This window comes from Ailuropoda melanoleuca, chromosome 10 (genome assembly GCF_002007445.2).
Source record: "Ailuropoda melanoleuca isolate Jingjing chromosome 10, ASM200744v2, whole genome shotgun sequence".
In the NCBI taxonomy this organism is placed as follows: Eukaryota; Metazoa; Chordata; class Mammalia; order Carnivora; family Ursidae; genus Ailuropoda; species Ailuropoda melanoleuca.
In genome coordinates, this window is record NC_048227.1 from 19769424 (window position 1) to 19789658 (window position 20235).

The window sequence follows — 20235 nt, forward strand, 5'->3', positions numbered from 1 at the left end:
CCATTTGTTGTTGATCCAAACATCTGCCCCTTGACCCCAACCCGTCTTCATGCTGTTCTCTCCGTGCCCTTTAACATGGACTTAACCCCCCTCTCCCGCCGCCATCAATAACTTCACCTTGACTTTCCCCAGTGCACCCAGTTCAACAAGTGGCACTATCGCGATGTTTGGTTTTCAAATGTCAACAGGGGACTGGCTGTCATTCCTTCCAGGATTTACCCAGCATCTACCACCCATCTGAGCACGTGGCTCACCCCAGTGGCCTGGCCCAGTGCCCGATCCCGTAGCAAGCGGCCACGGCGGGGGTGGGACAGAGGTGGGACAGAGGTGCCTGCTCGTGCTGGGGACAGCGCGCGCGGGTAAGCCAAGCCCGGCAGCAATGCCAAGCCCGGCACGCATCCGGGGGTGGGGGAGCCACGTGGCTGTTGTGAGCTGTACTTGGGAATAATGCATGACCCGACATGGAAAGGATCTAGACCGCCTCCCGCAGGCGGTCACCGACTTGAGGCCATCTGGCCACGGGAACGTCGAGGTCAGCATAACGGCCCGAGCAGCTCAGAGAGGTTACGGTGGACTTAGGAATCCCACGGCCACTTAGGGAACAGAGTTGTAAGGATTTAAGGACGAGGCAAAAATCAAAACCACTTTTAAATTTTTTAAATCAAACACTTTATTTCCACATAACAAGCGCAAAAAACTCCCAAACACTTTAACAATACAATTAACGCAGTTATGAATTCAATTATATACTACTCAAAGCCCCAAAAGGTCAATCAGCTTAACGTTCCAAACATTTCCAAACGTGGTTTTTCAAAGCTACCTTTGGTTTTTGGAAAAACCAGTATGGAAGTCAATATACATTGAATGCATTGAACAACATTTGCTTATAGGAAGGTGTCCAACATGAGCTCACACCTGGCAAGCCGGAGCAGGATTTGAAGTCATACACTGGGATACACACACAGGTTTTGCCCCAGAACTCCCGTGGTCAGGAGGGAGGGCCGTGAAGGGGGAAGGAAAAGGCCAGTCCAGGTTGTGGCATTTCTCATTTTGTAACAGAGGTATGAGAGTTTAACACTAGAACACTGGCAAGTCATTAAGCTTCATGTTCCAAATGGTCTCTTGCTGAGGCTTGAGATGGGCACAAATGGTGGGGCAGATGAAGTCACAGGCGAGCTTTGAGCAACAAGATCCCAAAGACGCTCAGAGCGGGCAGGAAGGAGCAAGCTACAGTTTCCCATTGTTCTCACATTATTTCAGGGTGAAATTGTGGAGAAGTTCGGATAGAATGTTCAAATATTTGCTTAGATTTGTACTCGGTTGCTCTATGAGGACCCTCATATACAGCAACGTTGAAACGTTCATTGTAAAAAAGAGCGTACAAAGAAATTCACAAAAAAGAGACAATTAATGTTGAGCAGCCAAAAAGTCATGGTTTATTATATCGGGAGGGATTTCATAATTCAAACACAACCAAACTGTACATTTTACAATCACATTCTATTTGTAAACAGTTAAAAGCCACTGACTTCTTCTGCATATTAGGACACAAACAGATCAAGGCAATGAAATGATGGCAAATTCTGCGCTGTTAAAATGTTTACCCTTGTTTGGCCCGTCTTCTTTGACTAAGCAAGCATTATAATACCATTTGTGGGCAAAAAAAGGGGCGAGGAGAAAGTAAGTTTAAAAATGGTGTAACTCGTTAGTTTCCAACGACATTTAAAATTTTCTTTATACAACGAACAATTCTGTAAGCCCAATATTTTGGCTACAGTATGCATAGTTACTGATTTCGGCTTTAAGGTACAACAGTTCAACGTTAACACAGTCACAGGAAAGCAGAAACAGAGAGAGCCACTTGATGGGGTTACAAAAAATTATCACCTATTGATTATTAGCAAACCATCATCACTCACTAATAAAAAGACAGCATCTGAAAGCAGAATGTCAACTCCAGCTTTAAGCGGGTTTTTTTTGTTTTTTTCTTTTTCTTTTTTTTTGGCAGAGAAAATTCTTTAACAGAGCAATACGTAGTATCAGTGCTAAAAGTTGGGGTTTTGTTTTTTCCTATAAGAAACTACAAGGAGATTTTTTTTTTTATTTTTTTATTTTTAAAATTTTTTTTTCCTAACTGGGGAACTGGTTTTCCTGAGAACCATGCTCTTGGATTTAGGACAGGAATAGAAAACAAAAGAACATGGCCAAATGCTGCTCCTTTTTCCCAGAGATAGAAAGCATCTTGTAAATCATCCTCCATTGGTTTTTTTTTTTTTTTTTTGTCTTTTAAATTTTTTTTAAATGATGGAAGAGTAAACATTTTTTTTTTCTCAAAAAACAAACAAAAAAATCTGTAAACAAGAAGGTTCACCGTGGGAACCTTCAAAACAAAATGGAAAGCCTATTCAAAGTGCAGGGCCCGTCCTGGGTGGCAGGGGGGCTGCAAGTCACAGCTGTGGCCACAGTTTTTCAAACTGCAGAGCGAAATTCTTTAGTTTTAGAACATGAAAACACTGGTGCAATACTTTCATTTATAGTCCTAAGTCAGCATCAGAACTCGGTCTTTTAAACTCCACGACACCACAGTAAGGTAGGCAAACATCAAGGCATAGTAGGGAGCGCACACCTTTAAGAACATCCTTGAGTAAACATTTACACTGGAACAGCTGCCCCCCCATATTGCCGATTAGACGAGAGAACATCATTCAGTGCAAAGTTAAAAGCTCATACATTATCAGCCCAAAAAAATGGTTTTGCAAAAAAAGGAAGAAAAAAAAGAGAGGGGAAAAAAAAGGAAAACAAGGGGTGAGGGATGGGGAGGAGAACAGGGAAGGGAAGGGGGAAAGGGGGGAAGGGGTGGGGAGGAAAAAAAAGAACCCAAAGGCTAAACATGATGAATATACACAAGTGAGCTCATTCTATACGGTTTAGCATGTATGGCGCTATTTGGGAGTGTAAATAGATAGATACCTTTTCACATTATAATATTGGCCTGCATGATTCAAGTATTCAAACTGATATGTTTCAGGGAAAACAAAGTGGAAAATGTGCAGAGAAGAGCTGTTCCCACAGGTGGCCCCTGGCTGCAGGCGGCGAGCCCAACTTAGTGCTCCTTTCTTTCGCTTCTTGAGGTCACAGTTCGTGAGTCAACACCTACACATTACATGGACTCTCCACCCCCACCCAGGTGGTCAACAGAAAGAAAAGCATTAATGGGGGATGGGCTGCTAATTCCCCGGGGGTCGCTGCTGCTGGGAGGACCCCACAGGCTTGTGGAATAATGTGGGGTCCCCCAGAGTGAAGTGCCGTGAAGGTCTCCACAGTTAGTTCCCGACAGCCCAGCACCATTCCAGTGATTGAGATCGGTCCGGCTGGAGAACGAGTGGGAACAGTCGAGGGAGCCCAGCCGGCTCTGGCTGGACCCGAGAGACTGCCAGCCGGGAGAAGGGGTCAGAGACTGACTTTGTGCAAAGAAACGGCTGATCTCCTCTTCACTGGCAAACTCAGCAAGAATAGTAGTGTTCCCCAATACACACCTGGAGGGAAGAGACACAGGGGACGCAGTGAAGACTCAGGGTGTCTCAAGGGTCTGACTGGAAGTGAGGGGAGCACTCAGCCTCAGCTCAAAAGCCAAGGGGGACGGGGTGGAGGGGAGTGGCGGTGACACGCCTGGCCCAGGGTTCTCCAGGACCCACAGCAAAACCTGCCCCACATGTGTGGTTGTGGTATCTAGGTTCTAGATTTTCTACGGCCATTTTGAGGAGCGATGCTTCCTCTTAGGAGTACTGACCTTGGAACCCAAGACAGAGCGAGGTTGCCGCCTTACGAAGCAGCCCTCTTACGGCAGGACCCCACACGCTGGCCCGGAGATGACACACAGTGTCATCGGCTGGGCTTCCACACACAAGGGACCCCCAAACTCTTCCAATCACAAGGGCATTATCCAGGTGTCTCGCACCCGAGGGCCAACTTACATGTGCAGAGACTTTTGTGCCTTCACTACCTCTTCTTTTGAACTGTAACGGACCAAAGCATTTCCATGTGGGAGGTTCAGGTGGAATGTTATCAGTGGACCATGCTGCATGCACAGAGTACGCAGAGTTGAGCCATCGATCTAGGAGACAGAGTGTGGGGAGCCGCCAATTAGACAAGCTGTCACAAGGACCATCCGGCGAGGGCGTCCCAGGCTGGGACTCTGCTCCTCTCTTTCCTGCCCGAGGTTCTTCACTGCTGTGCCGGGGCCCAGTGCCCCCCTCCCCACCTCCACTGGTCCCAGAGCCGTACCTCTGTGGCCTCTAGACTCCTGGACACTCCCCAGATCCCCACTTCCTTAGTTAGCCATGCCCCTGTTGTGGCTTCATGTCTTCTCTCTTCCCTGCCCTGAGGACAGGACTCATCAAGGCACTGCTCCCTGGGAGAGGAGGGGGTGGGCTCTTAATATCCAGCCTCCAGAGGAGGGGTGGTCCGGGGCCTAAGGAGATGTTCTCATCTACAAGGGCAGACCAGGGTTTCTCGACTGCAGTACAAGGACCACCTGCATGAAAGTGCAGACCCCGATCCTCACCCGGACCTACTCAGTCAGCATCTCTGCAGTGAGACCAAGGAAGCTATTTTGGTCAGCTCCATACAGTTTATAGTGTGAACAAGCTGGGTCAGACCACAGCCTGCCTGAGGCATCCAGAGATCATCCTGTTCCTTCCTCGGCCCGGCCTTGACGTCTGCTCGGTAGCCCTAGGTAGGCCTGGGTAGAAACTCCTCTCAAACAAGACTGGAACCCTCTGTTCCTGTGCTCCCTGGCACGTGCCTATTGGCCAGGATGTCTGATATTCTTACCTGAGGTGTAAGGTTCTTTAGAACAAGCCAATTTGTTATTCTCCCTGAGCTGCTCTCACCCCAGCTGGAACCTAAGGACAAAGCAGGGCAAGTCAGTTTTTCACAGCTGTGGCCCGAATGACACTTAGCACAAACACATCCCAGTCAAGTGACAGTTGTGCAGGAGGCACGCCGGGGCCCCTGGCGTCCCCCCCTGCCCTCCCACCTGCCTGCACGTCTACGTGGGGTAATTTCCCCCGCAGCTCCAAGTGCCACTCGCACCAGCTCTGACCAGGCATGACTTCCTGGGGCAAGTGGCTCTGCCTCTGGGGAGAGTGAGCTCAGACAGCCCCCAGCTCATCACACAGCAGGCTAGGGAGCCACAAAAAGGCATATCCTTTTTCCATCTTTTCATTTATAAAGCTAAAACTATCTCAAAATGGCAGCTCTGGGGAAAGGCCTCCATTTGCAATTATCTAAGGTACGGTCTGTTGACTGCGTGCGTGTCTCACACGGTGTGAAGCTCTAAGGGGACTGAAAAGCTTGCAATCAGTGTCCATCAACAGACAAATACGGAAAGGAAAACGTGGCACAGATACACGATGGAGTATTACTCAGCCACAAAAAAGGATGAGATCTTGCCTCATGTGACAACACGGATGGACCTAGAAGGTATTATGCTAACTGAAATATGTCAGACAGAGAAAGCAAATACCGCACGATTTCACTTGTATGTGGAATTAAAAAAAATAAAACAAAGGAACTAACAAAGCCAGATCAGACCTATAAATACAGAGAACAGACTGATGGTTGCCGGGGCAAGGGTAGGGGGTGAGGAGTTGACAAAATGGGAAGGGGAGAGGGAGGTACAGACTTCCAGTTCTAGAATGAGTAAGACACAGGGAGGAAAAGGTTCAGCGTCCGGAATACAGTCGATGGTACTGGAATAATGTGTGGGGACAGATGGTAGCTACACTTGTGGCGAGCACAGCGTCATGGAGAGACCTGCGCAATCACTGTGTCACACATCTGAAACTACCGTGATGCTGTGTGTCCATTGGACTTCAATCAGAAAGAGCTGTGTGTCCATTGGACTTCAATCAGAAAGTGTCTCGCAATCGCCCAGACACTTCCGTGTCTGTCTGGCTCCCGAGGAGCTCCGACACTGGCCCTCCTGCTCAGCCCCAGGGGGCCCGCGCTCCCGGTGGCGCGACTTCATGACCCAGTCACTCCTAGGAGTACCTGAGGTACCTCACCGCACGTCAGCACACCTGCGCACTACGGCTCTGTGACACGGCCGCTGCCTCCTCATCTCTCCTGCACCGGCTCACCCCACCTGCAAGTCTCCAGCCACTCCAACAAGGAGCGCTTGTGCCTTCCCGGGCTGCTCGCCTTAGCGTACGCGTCCTCTCTGCTGTGCTGGGCTGACCTTACTCGGTTCCACCAACCTCCTGAGCACTGCATTCTCTCCTGTCGCTGTGTATTACTGCCGGCCTCTTAGCTGGCACCCAGGTGTGCCTGTGGCCCGACAGAGCCACTCACACAGGACACCGACTACATTCATGAGCATTTAGTAGCCTGGATCCCTCCATGGAATTGAAACTCCACACCCCCTCCCTTAAAACTTTCTCCCAGAGGAAACCGCCGAGCTTTCTTTTATCCAATCGCCTGTCTAAAGATCGGACATTGCTATCAAGTTTTACTATTTTCAGCCTAGAGATGAGGAAGTCAGCTACAGTTCTGGGACTAAGGAGACTGAAGACCAAGACCGTATTTACCGGTAGAATTGGTAGACGGCTAGTTCAATCTGTGTGTGTGTGTCAGGGCGGGGACACAACCCCAGTCTGAATCCAGTGCGAGTCACGTGCAGGAGGAGCAGGGAGGGAGGGGACGTGGGGGTGGTTTTCCTGGGACTGCCGGCCCCGCACCATTAACTACCAGTACCTCCTTCCGCTCTCGCACGTCCCGGCTGAAACAATACTCGGTAGGATCACCTGAAGTATACAGGCCAAGCTTCCACCCAAACAGGCCCCCTTCTTCAAAGCCCAGCCGGGCTGCTCCCACCTTCCACAGCCTCTCCCCACGGCACGGTGCTACTCTGCGCGCCTGCCACGAGCAGGAAGTGAGCAGACGTTCCCAGAGAGGCTCTGGGGCACTTCCGAAAGAGACATGACGTCCATTACGTTAACCTGACTACTGACTCTGTGTGGCTTTGGTCACATGTTCTTAAGTAAACCAGGAACAATTTCAAGTAAAATTTAAGACTCACAAAGACCTAGAAATTGCAGAAGATGGCAATGTGCTGGGAGACGCGTGTCTAAGTTTGAATCCTACTTTGTAGTGGGTAACGCATAGGCCTATGAGATAATTGTGCGTACTTGTTCCTGTTCAGCAAAGAAACCCCAAGAAGCCATCCCGAGCATTGTGCTTGTCTTACCTGGGGTGTACCTGGAGTCAGAATTTCCCCATCCTCCACCTACACGAAGGGGAGAGTTATCCCACGTAGACAAGGGTGGCTTCTGACCAGTCAGTCCCGGAGGTGGGCGGGACGGAGCAGTGATGTTTTTAGGTGGTAAAGGGACCTTCCACAGCTCATGAGCCAGAGAGGTGTTTGTAACTGAACCAGGAGACCATGTCAATTTGGAATCACTATTTCTGGCTACTCACAGGGAGAAAACACAGCAGAGAGTGGGGGAAGAAATAATGCTTTTAGGAAAGAGAAAATTTAAATAACAACAGCACCCATTCTCCCACAAAAAGCAAATCAACCAAAAAGAAGGCTCTATTAAAAATCCCCAACTCAAACTGCCAAAACCCCCCACAAAAGCCAAAAGGAAATTGCTCCCTTGATTCAAAACACTCAAACCATTTGTCTGTTATTAAAAATTTCAAGACTTAACGAAATTCTTAGCCCAGTGTACAAAACTATACTGCAATCGACATCAAAACAAAACACACTGCTTTCAATTGCTCTTGAACAGAAACTGGGACTTGCACCGCTATGACCGTAACTCAGTCACTTGAGATCATCACATAGGTCATCAAATAGGTTTTAGAACTCTCTAGTTTACACACGGGAAAAAGGACCACAAAAGTAGCCCCAATGCAGGGAGTCCTCACAGCAGCGTTCACCGGGCACCTCTCTGTGCCGAACGCCAGAATGGTGGGCACTTGGTGCTTACTAGCTCTAGTCCTGACACACATCCTGCCAAGGTCAGAGAGGTTAAGCAACTTGCCTATGGGTTCTGTGAATAGCTAGGCCTGCCTGGCTTAAAAAAAAAGGGCGGGGGGGAAGAAGAAGAAGAAAGAAGAAGTCCTGATGTGTGCTGCCTCATGGCAATGGGGGTGTGCAGGGATCAGGCGCACGGTTAACTTGTTTAAAATAATCCTTAAAAACCATGAGGGGGCAGAAGTGGATGCAAAATTTTGTAACTTCTGTCACTATGTTTCTACTTGATTCATGAAGTATATGTCCTTTAAGTCAGCGAGACTCAAAAGTGTGGTCAGAAGACTGGTCACCACACAGGTTCCCACTGGTCTCTGACAGAACAAGTACAGAAACTCAGAGCGAGAGTTTGTAAGCAGACAGCAATCGGACATGGCCACGGCTCCCAAGAACGTGATTGCTTTTCTAGCAATTCCAAGGTCAGGTTTGCTATACTTTGCAGAAGTATCAGTCTGCAAAGGACTGGAAATTACAAAAATAAAAGCTGCTTCATTTGAGAACTGCTTCGAATGAAACTGCATTTAACGCGCTGGCTCTCAGACAAGAGAGTGAGAGCGGCTCAGCAGAAGGGGATTGTTTTAGAAAAGACTGCTGGGTCTAGTCAATTTTAAAAACAGACAAATGGTGTTACAAGTATTTTCCCAGGCTCAGAAATATATTCTCCTACCCCCCTGAGAAGACTTCAGATAAAGAGAAGAGGGTTCCACACAAGAGCCCCAGCCCCGGTGCTGACAACCCCGTCCCTCTGACGGCCTTGGCCGGCCCGGGACGCAGCTCACCTGAAGTGCTTTGTGCTGTACTGCTGAGGGGAACGTTGTAGTTGGAGGCACGAATGGATGACCAGGCACTAGTTGAAGGCAGCGTGGTGTTCAAGGATGAGGATGACCCTATGTGGGGGGAAGAGCCCAATTAGTCATTCCCAGAGCAAGAGCCATGGCACTTGAAGAGTAAGCAGAAGCTTCCAGTGAGGCTGCAATGTAACAGTGAGCCACGAGAAAGGAAACGGACGCTGGGGTCGGGGGGACGGTGCCCACGACTGCACCTTCCTTCCTGCCTTCACAACAGCGCACCCAGAAGGCCTGTTCACTATTCTGACCGTGGCTCAGGGAGATAGCTGCCCTCCTCTGCCTGACACCGAGACCACACTGGCTCCGTGTCCCAGTCAGGGCTCCAGGAGGTGGCCTACCTCCTCCTGCCCCTAACCCCTGACTGAACTCCAGCAACTTCTCACCACAATCCCTCCCCCCAGGGGAATCTAGCACTAGCACCAGCACCAGCAGCTCTTGATGTCCCTCCATCTCGCCCCACAGCAGCCTCCCAAACGCAGGCTTTTCCCCCTTTTTTCGAACCCCCCTCGACTACTCGCCCTGCTGCAGGCTGGACTGTCATCTGGATCTGTGATAGCTCCGACCTGGCTTCCCACTCCGTCTCTTCTGCTCCCCACTGTCAGACCACCTGCCTTCAGTGGCAAGACCTCCACTCAAAACCCTCAATGGTTCATGTCTTCTAACATCAAATCTAAACTCCTCTCCTGACTGACAATCTTCCAGAAACAAGAAGCCCGTTTCTGCAAGCTGCCGGATTCTTCCATTAGCTACACACAAGGCTGTGACGCTCTACCCTTGGCGCCGTCCCCGCTGTTCTGTTGGGACAGCAGTGGGTACTTTAACTACTTTCACATAGCCGTCTGTTAAATCCAGCATTTTAGAATGAGGAGGATTCTTTCCTTGCCACTGTGATACATCCAACCACCTGTTAACAAAATCATATATTTAACGTAAAATGCTAACTGTTCAGCGGAATAGGAGGAGGTAGGTTTCGGATGGAAACAAAGTATTTTCTTTCACTCCCTTCCCCTTCCTTCAGGTGCACGCAGAGAATACTTTAAATGACCGGAGCGAGGGAAAACTATACGGTAGGTGGTCGGATGACTGTATTTGATAACCTATTAAAAGTGCTGCTGAACTGGAGGGACCCCTCAAGGGATCCTAACTTTTCACTTTTGGAGAGACAAAGAAAGGTAAATTTCTTCTCCACACAAAAGTCCTTTAACAACAAGAGTGTATAAATGAATGATTAATGTAATTTTTTATATAAAATTAATGTAATATGTAATTAATATTACATATGTAATGTAATATGAAATTAATGTAATCTTTTATATGAAACATCCATTTCTTAATAATCACAACTTGTTGTACTATCTGTGTGATCTGAAACTTGTTATAAAGTATGTAACAACCTTTCAGTTGCTACTACAATTCCTAGAAAGCAAATATTTGTTGGTCCTTTGGGTTAATTAAGTGACTACATGTGTTTACCGTAACAAGTGATAACAAATCCTCATCATCTTTAAAGTGGCAAAGAATCACCTATGGGAAAACTGAGAACTCACTTTTTATTTTCATGACTCCCTTGAATGCCAGGTGCTGTGATGGGCTGAAAGTTTCACATCCTCTGTGAGCCACTTTTTTTTTTTTTTTTTTAAGATTTTATTTATTTATTTAAGACAGAGTGAGAGTGAGCACGGGGGGAGGAGCAGAGGGAGAGGGAGAAGCCGAGTCCCCACTAAGCAGGGAGCCCTACGCGGGACTCAATCCCAGGACCCTGGGATCATGACCAAGCTGAAGGCAGACGCTTAACTGACTGAGCCACCCAGGCACCCCCTCTGTGAACCACTCTCAAACCGCGTCATCCAGCATCATTCAGAGATTCAGACTGTATCCGGCTACGTACCACTGTTCCTGTCCCTGAGGTGGTCAACTTCCCGCACAGTATTAATTGAAAGATTGTTTATGACACTGCCAGGAGTGACGTAAGGGTCAGTTTCAGGGTCAATGTTTGGATAACCTTTCCATGGTTCACCAGGGCGAAATTCTGGAAACGAAAACTTAAAATTAGTTCTTAAATTAGTTCAGGCTTAATCGTCACTTAAAGATCCATTATTAAATATCCAAAACTTGTATTCCTAAGCCTATGCAATTCTCAAATATTTTCCAGTTAATACTAGCACTCTAAGAGGCTGATTCAGTACTATGGTTACTGTAACATAAGTTGCTATTTATGAATAACTTGTGTATTTTTGCAAATGAAATCATTTCTCAGGGTTTATATATTTTTAAACAGTTACATTTAACTTTTTAAATTTTTTTATTTTAAAAAGATTTTATTTTTTTATTCGACAGAGAGAGTGAGGATGAGCAGAAGGAGAAGCAAGGGGAGAGGGAGAAGCAGACTCCCCGTGGAGCAGGGAGCCCAACTCAGAACTCGATCCCAGGACCCCAGAATCATGACCTGAGCCAAAGGAACATGCTCAACTGACTGAGCCACCCAGGAGCCCTCATTTTTTCTTTTAAGATTTTATTTTTGGGGCACCTGAGTGGCTCAGTTGGTTGGGTGTCTGCCTTGGGCTCAGGTCATTATCTCTGGATCCTGGGATCAAACCCCATGTTGGGCTTCCTACTTGGCAGGGAGTCTGTTTCTCTCTCTCCCTCTTAAAAATCTTAAAAAAAAAAAAAAAAAAAAAAAGATTTTATTTTTAAGTAATATGTACACCCAACGTGAGGCTCGAACTCACACCCCCGAGATCAAGAGTCGCGTGCTCTATAGGCTGAGCCAGCCAGGCACCTCTAAACCGTTAACATTTTAAGTGCTGTAGCAAATCACAAGCCGTAGCGATGCAAACAGAAAAGAAGGCTGTGAGTCCATGTCTGGTAATGCCTCAGTGCAGATGAAACACTGTCAAGTTAGTCCCCTGGTGCAGATGAAGAGGAACCCTGCACAAAGGTTTTATGTTACTCCTCACGCGGGCCTTCACTGCCTGCAGCATAAAGGCACTGCTAACAGGCCAGCCTGGCTCCTCTGCCTGAGACCCGACAGTCCGCTCTCCATGCGTCCCGCGTGCCTTCCCACCACGATCCGCCCCAACTGGCCTACATCACTAGAGCACCCAGTGGTAAGGACACCATAAGGGAAGCAGAGCCTCGTGAGAGAAATGGTCAGCACTTTACCTGGTGGCCAGTTAACACTGCTAGAGCCGTTAGGCGATTTGGCACGTGGCCAGCCGTCTCCTATTGAACCCGGAGGGCTGGCTGGAGAAGTACTGCTGTTCATAAAGTCATAGGGAACAAATGGAGACTCTTCCAGCCTGAAACCACTTGAAATAGCACCTAAGAGAGAAAAATGATAGTGACTGTGAGGCAAAATACACCAGTGAATTTATTTCTTGTAGTTTCTCAAACATCCCAAGATGACTCTGTATGAGATCTGTGGGTTCCAAACTGTGTTCTGTAGACTGTGTGAAAAGTCAAGGAGGAAAGCCAGCTCTGAACTCTTCCAATCACTTTTAACTCTCTTATGTCCTGAGATCTGAACATTATCATAGTGAATTTTATTTCAAGGAGAATAAGGACCATAATCGTCAATAAGTAACCAGAGTATGGGTACAAACTTACTTCCAAATCACTAAAACACTTGTATTTTGGCCTAAACTGAGAACGAGCACAGTGGACTCCTTGTCAGGGAGTTGTGTGATGTTGCTGAATGAGGAGCACTGGAGGCAAGAAACCCAGCTACAGTAAAGAAAGAATTGTGGAAAACATTTTAAGTGGCAGAGAGATGTATCCAAGAATCCAGGAAATTGCCATGACCCCTGTATGTGATGAAAACAAATAACCTTTTCGATCAGGATGTTTACAGCTCTACCCATACACACCCCCTTGTGATTATACCAGTATCGGTAAAGATACTTGTTATCGAAATGAGCGTGAAATCCCACAAAAGACAACTTACTCTCGCTTAGAAATGGTCATTCGTTTTCTGGCGATTTATTCTCCACACTCATCTTTGAACACATCTTTTTTTTTTTTTTTTTAAAGATTTTATTTATTTGACAGAGATCGAGCCAGCGAGAGAGGGAACACAAGCAGGGGGAGTGGGAGAGGGAGAAGCAGGCTCCCAGCAGAGCAGGGAGCCCGATGCGGGGCTCGGTTCCAGGACCCTGGGATCATGACCTGAGCTGAAGGCAGACACTTAACAACTGAGCCACCCAGGTGCCCCCATCTTTGAACACATCTTAAAATGACTAATGCTTGACACAGGCGGCAAACACATCCCTCTCTTGGTGGATGGGCTCTGGCTGCCTCACTAAGTGCCGGCCCTCCCCACAGCCCGGGGAGCACACAGAGAATGGAAAGGGGACCGGTTAGTGGCAGGGAGGGCTGCAATGGCATGAAGCAAGGGTCCAGGAAGGAGATGCCGGGCAGTGGGCACAGCCCGCACAAAGACCCAAGGAGAAAAGCAGCTTGGCACGTGTGAGGAACCGAAAAGTCAGCGGGAGAGTGAATAATACAGAGTGGTGGAGCCTGACCTTGAGGCACAGGGATGACCCCGTAGGTTTTGTTTTAAATGTCTGGAACTAGAAGGTCCAGAGGGGAGGAGGGCCTGCTCCAGCTGCCCCAGGCCCTGCCACCCCCAGACTGGCCTACGCCCTGCCTGTTCCCTGAAGGCATCAGATTTCGCAACACCCTCATGCAGGGCTTTGCAGGACACAGCAAGTGCTGTAAGAAGAGAGGTGAGACAACCTGATTCGTTTGAGATCACTGCTGCTGCATGTGGAGAATGGAGGCAGCAAGGTGCTAAGGATGCACTGTGCATTTTGGAAGAATGGGCACTATTCACAGACGGACTGGATGTAGAGTTCGGAGAAAGGAAGAAATCAAGAACATCTCTTACACCCAGACATGCAGCACGGGATGGGCGGATAAGCCAAATGTGGCATCATCCAACACAACTGTAACAGAGAACGAGCACTAATGCACGTTTCAACACAGATGAACCTTGAAAACATTATGCCCCCAAAAAGGCCAGTCACGCAGGACCAGGTAATACATGCTTCTGTTGACATGAGCGGTCCAGCAAGGCAAAGCCACAGAAAACAGACTCCTGTTTACGCGTGGCTGGGAGGGAAGGGAAGTCTGGGAGGTGCGAGGAGCAACCCCTCAGGGGCTCATCTGGCACAGGGGACACATTTGACTCCCATGACTCGGAGGATACTAAAAGCCACCGAATGGTATATTTTATAAAGAGAATTGTATTATATGTAAATTATCTCAATGAACGTGGTGGGGGAATCGCTCTCCAGCTTCTAACTTCAATAACCCGACAGAAGGAGGCACACTTGCTGGCTGAGGAGGAGTGAGGGTGAAGAAGAAAACCAAACACCCACCCAACTCGTGCCAGCTTTGAAGCAGGTGTGAGGAAAAGCCCTCGCCACAGACCCTAGGAGCTCTTGGAGAAATACAGCAGAGCCCTGAACGTTGCTTTAGCCTCATTTACTCCATGACCAGTGTTCCCCTGGTAGCAGTCACAACACCCAAGCTTCCGTATCAGTGACTCGGGGCACAGCTGGCTCGACGGGACCTCACGGCACTATCACCAGTGGGCGCTAACCTACCCCTGACTAGGCCTAGTTATCCCACCAATTTCATCCCCTCTCTTCTCTGGCTTCTTTATCTAGTTACTTTTATCTGAGTAAACTGTGTATCTTTTTTGTAAAGTGAATTAAAACCAGCTGGGAGCTCAACGGTAGGAACAAAGCAGCAGTTGCGTAACACAGTAAGCAGGCATCGATGCCACATTTTCAGTGATTAATTTTTCTGCAAGGACCTGAGCTGATAAAAGGATTCCCCCTTTGCAGTACCAAAAATCCATTTCTACTTATTAAAACTTCATTTTATTAAAAAGGAAAATAGGCTTGACACAGAGGCAGCTGGAATCCAATCACACTCTACGAACTGCTGCGTGGGAGAAGGTGCGGAAAATGGAAGGTACAGCTGTCCAGGTGGCAGGTGTAGTGGGACGCAAGCAGGCTGGATTCTCACCGGAGACACACTGTTGTCTTAGAGGCAGGCGTGCGGGGAGTGAACAATGAAGGCAGCCACAGTAAGGAAGCCCCCACCGACAGGCTAGTGCTTCTGTGCGGCTGCGTTCATCCTCACACCACCTCGGGGTACTATGTCATATCCCCCACTTAGCACACACAGGTTAAGCTACTTGACAGGAAGCGCATACACAGCAGAGCTAGCTCTCAAATCCAGGGCCTGTGTTTACTTTGCCATTTTGTCATCTGAGTCAACGACCATTCCCACTTTTTCTTTTTTTTTTTAAGATTTTACCTATCAGAGAGAGAGAGTACAAGAGGGGAGCAGGGGGTAGAGGGAGAAGCAGGCTCCTGCCTGAGCCGAGAGCCCAACCTGGGACTTGATCCCAGAGTCCTGGGATCATGACCTGAGCCGAAGGCAGACGCCTAACTTAGTGAGCCACCCACGCGTCCCTAACATTCCCACTCTTGAGAAAAACTCCAAATGTGATATATGCCACTGAGTGGCAAATTCGACTTAGAATTCAGCTCTGTTTGATTTAGGGTCCAATGTTGTTTCTACCACATGACCATTTCACCTTCAATTTCTGATAATCATCAGTTCAATGTTCACAAACCAGCAAACTGACCTTTAAGCCAAGTTTAGTCAAATTAAGTTACAGGACAAAATCCAACAGAAAGGAACAAATGTCACAAAAATGTCCTTTTGGTATTAATCAGAGGAAAGGATGTGATGTCGCTTAAGTTAGAAAGCAGAGAGGCTCTCCTGGCTCCCCTCCCATTATCTTAAATCACTAAGTCCTATCAATTGCTTCCTACAGTTGTTTGCTTTGTTTTTGTTTTGCTTTTTTGGCACAACTGCAAAGATTTCTGAATTACTTTGTTTTGGGTTCCTTGTATGCAGCAAAGAGTTGGATTTTGCTTTATGATTCAATGCGAATTTCTTTTATTTTAATAAATCAGTTTGGTCCTTTTATAGTTATCAATTTGACATATATTTGGTTCCAGTTTCTCATTATTTCATATGATGCTTTCTATTTCTTTGTAGAGTCTTTAAAAACTCTTTGAAAGTGTGCTGTTTCAATCTTTTCTGAAAATGTGGAGGGCTTCAATTTTTGTTTTAGTGGGTGTCTTTATAACTTGTTTAATTTTGTCTTCAAAGTATTTTTACTGAAATATAGCTGCCACAGAACATTACTAGTTTCAAGTGTCCAACACAATGATTCGGTATGTGTATATACTGCAAAATGGAGGCACAGCTCTTGATGACAGAGCACTGCTACACTAGGTCAGGTTACAGTCGTCTCCTATTTGGCTAAGCTCTGAAGTTCCCCAGCTGATCTGCCCGTCTACCTCCACTCCCCAGGTTGCCACACTGCAGCCACAGTAATCCCCAAACACACATCACGCCACTTCCCAGCTTAACACTCTCCAACAGTTAGCCCTCCAGGACAGAGGGCCTAACACTCAAACTGTTCAATCATTTATGAGGCCTTCACCCACCACCCCTGGGGTCCCCTCCCATCACCTCTGCTTGGTTAACTCCTGTTATCTTTTGTATCTCTGCTTAAGAGATCACAGACCTTCCGGAATTCATTCCCTACTGCTCTCAACCGTAAGGCTGAAATATTCTTCTGTATAGGCGATCGGTCCCCAGAACACTGTGCTGCGTGCTGGCTGACAAGGGAAAAAGATTTTATAAATGGCCTTCAAGTCACAGGATCTTAGGACGAAAAAGCATTGCAAATAACTTAGTCCAACCCTTCTGTGACGCACAATTTACTGGTCAGATGTCCTTGCCTCCATTCCACCCCACTTCCCTTAAGAAATCTGGCTTTTCTTACTCTGGAGAGTGTAGAATAAAGGGTTAGCACAGTAGGCCCGGCATATGTATTGTAAAGTGCTTCAGGCCTGGCCCTCAACCACTTCTGGGCTCCTCCAAGTCCACAGAATATTCTGCAGGTAAGACTATCTGTGCAGACCCTGGGCCTCAGCCATGCCAGATAGTTGACGGCAACAATGTGACTTCTGGTGAACACATGTTTTTGTTTGCCTGAGGCCTGGGTCATACTGTGGTTTTGTCTGACATCTGAGAGGTCACGCAGGTGCCTGATGCCTATGTGACTGACCCCCAGTAAAAACCCTGGACACTAAAGCTTGGGGGAGCTTCTCTGGTTGGCAATAGTTTGTACGTGGTTTCACACATCGTTTCTGGAGAAATTAGGCCAGTTAAACTCCACTGGGAGAGGACAACAGGAAACTTCTCCTGGACTGTGCCCTAAGTGCCTTTTTCCTCTGCTGGTTTTCATCTGATTCTTTTGCTGTAATAAACCATAACCATGAGTATTACAGCTTTTCTGAGTTCTGTCAATTCTTCCGGCAAACCACTGAACTTGAAAGTGGTCTTGGGGAGCTCTGACACAGGTCTCCTGCATGTGCCCTTTCTTCTCTGCTCCACAATTTATTGGCTCTCTAAGATAAAAGATAAAAATGGTGATAAAAAGAGAACCCACCTTAGACTGTGTTGCAAGTGGTCAGTGCCAGCCCAAGGCCTTCCCCACAGGCCTCTCCCCTCCCCAGGCTCAGCTTATGTCTGATGTGAGCCTGAATACTACTTATCACATCACCCCTCTTGACAATGACCTCTACTGCTAGAGGACAACAGCCCCTCTTTCCTACAACGGGGAAACACAAATGCCAACAAGGCCGCTCGGGGTTTATAAAGAAGTGAAAGAGGCTGGCAACAGGCAAAATTCCATGGTCCTTCCCCAAAGAGAAGTATGACTATAGGCAAATATTTCTCTGGTTAGGGACTACAGGAAAATCTCTCTCCACCAATGGAAGGGAGGGCACAGGTGTGAGGGGAGTGAGAAGAGAAATGAAACAAAACAAACCACACTCCCCAGTGAGTGCAAAGGCAAATGGCAAATGACGCCACCACTGAGCTGAGTGAGAAGACACCGCGGAGTGGCAAGGAGCCGCAAGCATGCGGACAGCAGCTGCTCTGCTCTGGCTGCTTACTGCTTTGGAGCTCGGTGCTGCCAGACCTGCATATTTCCAAAGAGATGCCAGAAGTCTGAATCTGTACATGAAATTTCCTGCATGTTTACAGAGATATGGTTCAAAAAGATGACTTTCAAAAATAATGAGGGTCTAAAAAACATCAATTGTAGGCTGGCAGCTTTGGGAGCTCTCCTGAATGCAGCTGGATATGAATTTTATTTTTGCCCAAGTCTAAGGGACAGGATGATTAACATTTCTCTCTCTTTTTCTAATAAAGGAAAAGGGAAAACAAAGCCAACAAATAAAAAGAATGTGCCTGAGAAGAAGATGCTAAGTCTCTGCCAGGAGAGAGAGAAATGAAGAGGAACTACTGATCAAGAAGGAGCAGTTCTGGGAGGAAGCGAGAGTATGAGCAACTGGAGGGTTATCATTGTAAGAAAAAGCACCTTCTTTAAACAGATTGAAAGCTTTTTTAAAAAGCCAACATTCCTTTTGTTCGAGAGAGACAGAGAGCGACCAAGCATGAGCCAGGAGAGGGGAGAGAATCCCAAGCAGGCTCCACGGAGACCATGACCTGAGCCGAAATCAAGAGTTGGACATTTAACTGACTGAGAAACCCAGGTGCCCCTAAAAACCCAACAAGACTTGAAATTTAGAAGGCTCTTACATACAGATATCAAACTTTCTTTCTGGAGCTGAAGACCAAAACCACAACCAGGTCAAGGGGTATTTCTGAAGACATTTTTACAAAGAAAAAAAAAATACAACCACAAAGAAAGAATAGAAACAACCGAACATTATACATCTTATCAGTCTTGATTTTAAGGGGATAAAATAAAAGCCTGGAGATATCAAACAGTACCTATGAAGTGAAGACTACTGGCCTTGGGTTAGTTAATACTAATCGCACCACTTGCTAAAGTAAAGGAAATAAGAACATTCTGGGGGTGGGGGAGCAGATAAATATTAAGTAATTAGTATTACTAATAGAAAAATAATTTTTAAATATTTTTAAAGACTTTATTTGACACAGAGAGAGAGCACACATGCACACACAAAAGGAGGGGGAGCGGCAGAAGCAGACTCCCCACTGAGCAGGGAGCCGGGACACAGGGCTCGATCCCAGGACCCTGAGATCATGACCTGAGCCAAAGGCAGACACTTAACCGATGAAGCCACCCAGGCGCCCGTGAACGACTAAGTTTCAAGTGTCAATTAAGTAAATGAAGAATAGTAGGGGGAAAAAAATAGAATGGTAGGGATCTAGACTCAAGTAAAGAAAAAGTATCAACCTCTTCCTCCTTATTCTGAAAAGAGGAACATTTCTAGAATACATTCATTGCATTGCTATGTGTACAAGAATAAAGATATTTATTGTTTAAGCTAATTACTAAAAAACAATTTATTGCTCACACTACAGATCTGTGCAAAAGAAAACTATGTATGCAATAAAATGCAGTGAAAAACTGATCGATAGTAAGTTTGAAAAAAGAAAACAAAGTGGGGATGGAATCCCAAGTATTATCTGACTTCAAAACCTATGCTGCCCAAGGACCCCTTGTATACGACACCATCCGCCAGGACGCCGAACCCCAGAGAACAGGTGACGGATGGTACACCTGCTACAGCAGTGCAAGGAAGGGAAGAGGTTATTATTACAAAGAAACTGAGGCTCGGATAAGCAAAGCAGACATGGAAATATCCATTTTAACCTGAAGAGACAGCAAACCACACAGGAGAAGCATTTTCTGGGCTCTCCACATCTGACCTCTCCAGACACTCCTTTCACCGCTAGCGACTCCGGATCCTGTCCTTGTTCTTTTCTAGGCTCTGTCCCTCTGGGCAACCTCATCCATGTCCATGACCTCAACATTCTGATGAATACCACACCTTATTCTAGCTCAGATTTTTCTTCTGAGTGCTGGCCTCTATTCCTAATTTCTTACTGGGCTTTTCCACATTGTGCAATCTCCAAAATACTACATTCAACAAGCCTACGATCAATTCAGTATCTGTCCCAGCACACCTGCTTTGAGTGCCACGTTTCCACCACCATTTCCTGTGCTCCCGCGCTCGAACACTCCCGCCCAGCAAGCGCTCACAGTGCCGCAGCGTGCGGAGCGACCACGCAAGAGCAGGTACATTACGGATGATCACGTGTTGGCCCAAGGAGTTAGGTCACTTACCCAGCCCCCTATCCTCACGTCTAAGGCTCTTTCTGGAGCACTCCCTCCATACCCCTGCCTTCCGTCTCACACTGCTCTGAGTCTTCTGTGCCTCTGGAGAGTCACCACTTCCAAGTTTTAAATGATTT

At 47.1% G+C, this 20235-nt stretch overlaps 1 protein-coding gene across 6 annotated transcripts in view; it reads right to left on the reverse strand.

Moving 5' to 3' along the window:
• Positions 1-652: 652 nt before the first annotated feature.
• TNRC6A (trinucleotide repeat containing adaptor 6A) overlaps positions 653-20235 on the reverse strand; it is a 100983-nt gene continuing 81400 nt past the window's right edge. For 5 of the 6 annotated variants that reach the window (XM_034670237.1, XM_034670241.1, XM_034670240.1 and 2 more), the window contains 7 exons: positions 12049-12207; positions 10775-10915; positions 8818-8925; positions 7250-7471; positions 4834-4904; positions 3975-4114; positions 653-3536 (listed from right to left, as the gene is read on the reverse strand). In XM_034670237.1, the coding sequence (XP_034526128.1) occupies positions 3161-3536; positions 3975-4114; positions 4834-4904; positions 7250-7471; positions 8818-8925; positions 10775-10915; positions 12049-12207 (1217 nt within the window). In that variant the 3' untranslated portion in view covers positions 653-3160. Of the gene's footprint in view, positions 3537-3974; positions 4115-4284; positions 4412-4833; positions 4905-7249; positions 7472-8817; positions 8926-10774; positions 10916-12048; positions 12208-20235 lie in introns of those variants that run through there. The other variant, XR_004628448.1, reaches the window with a different exon arrangement.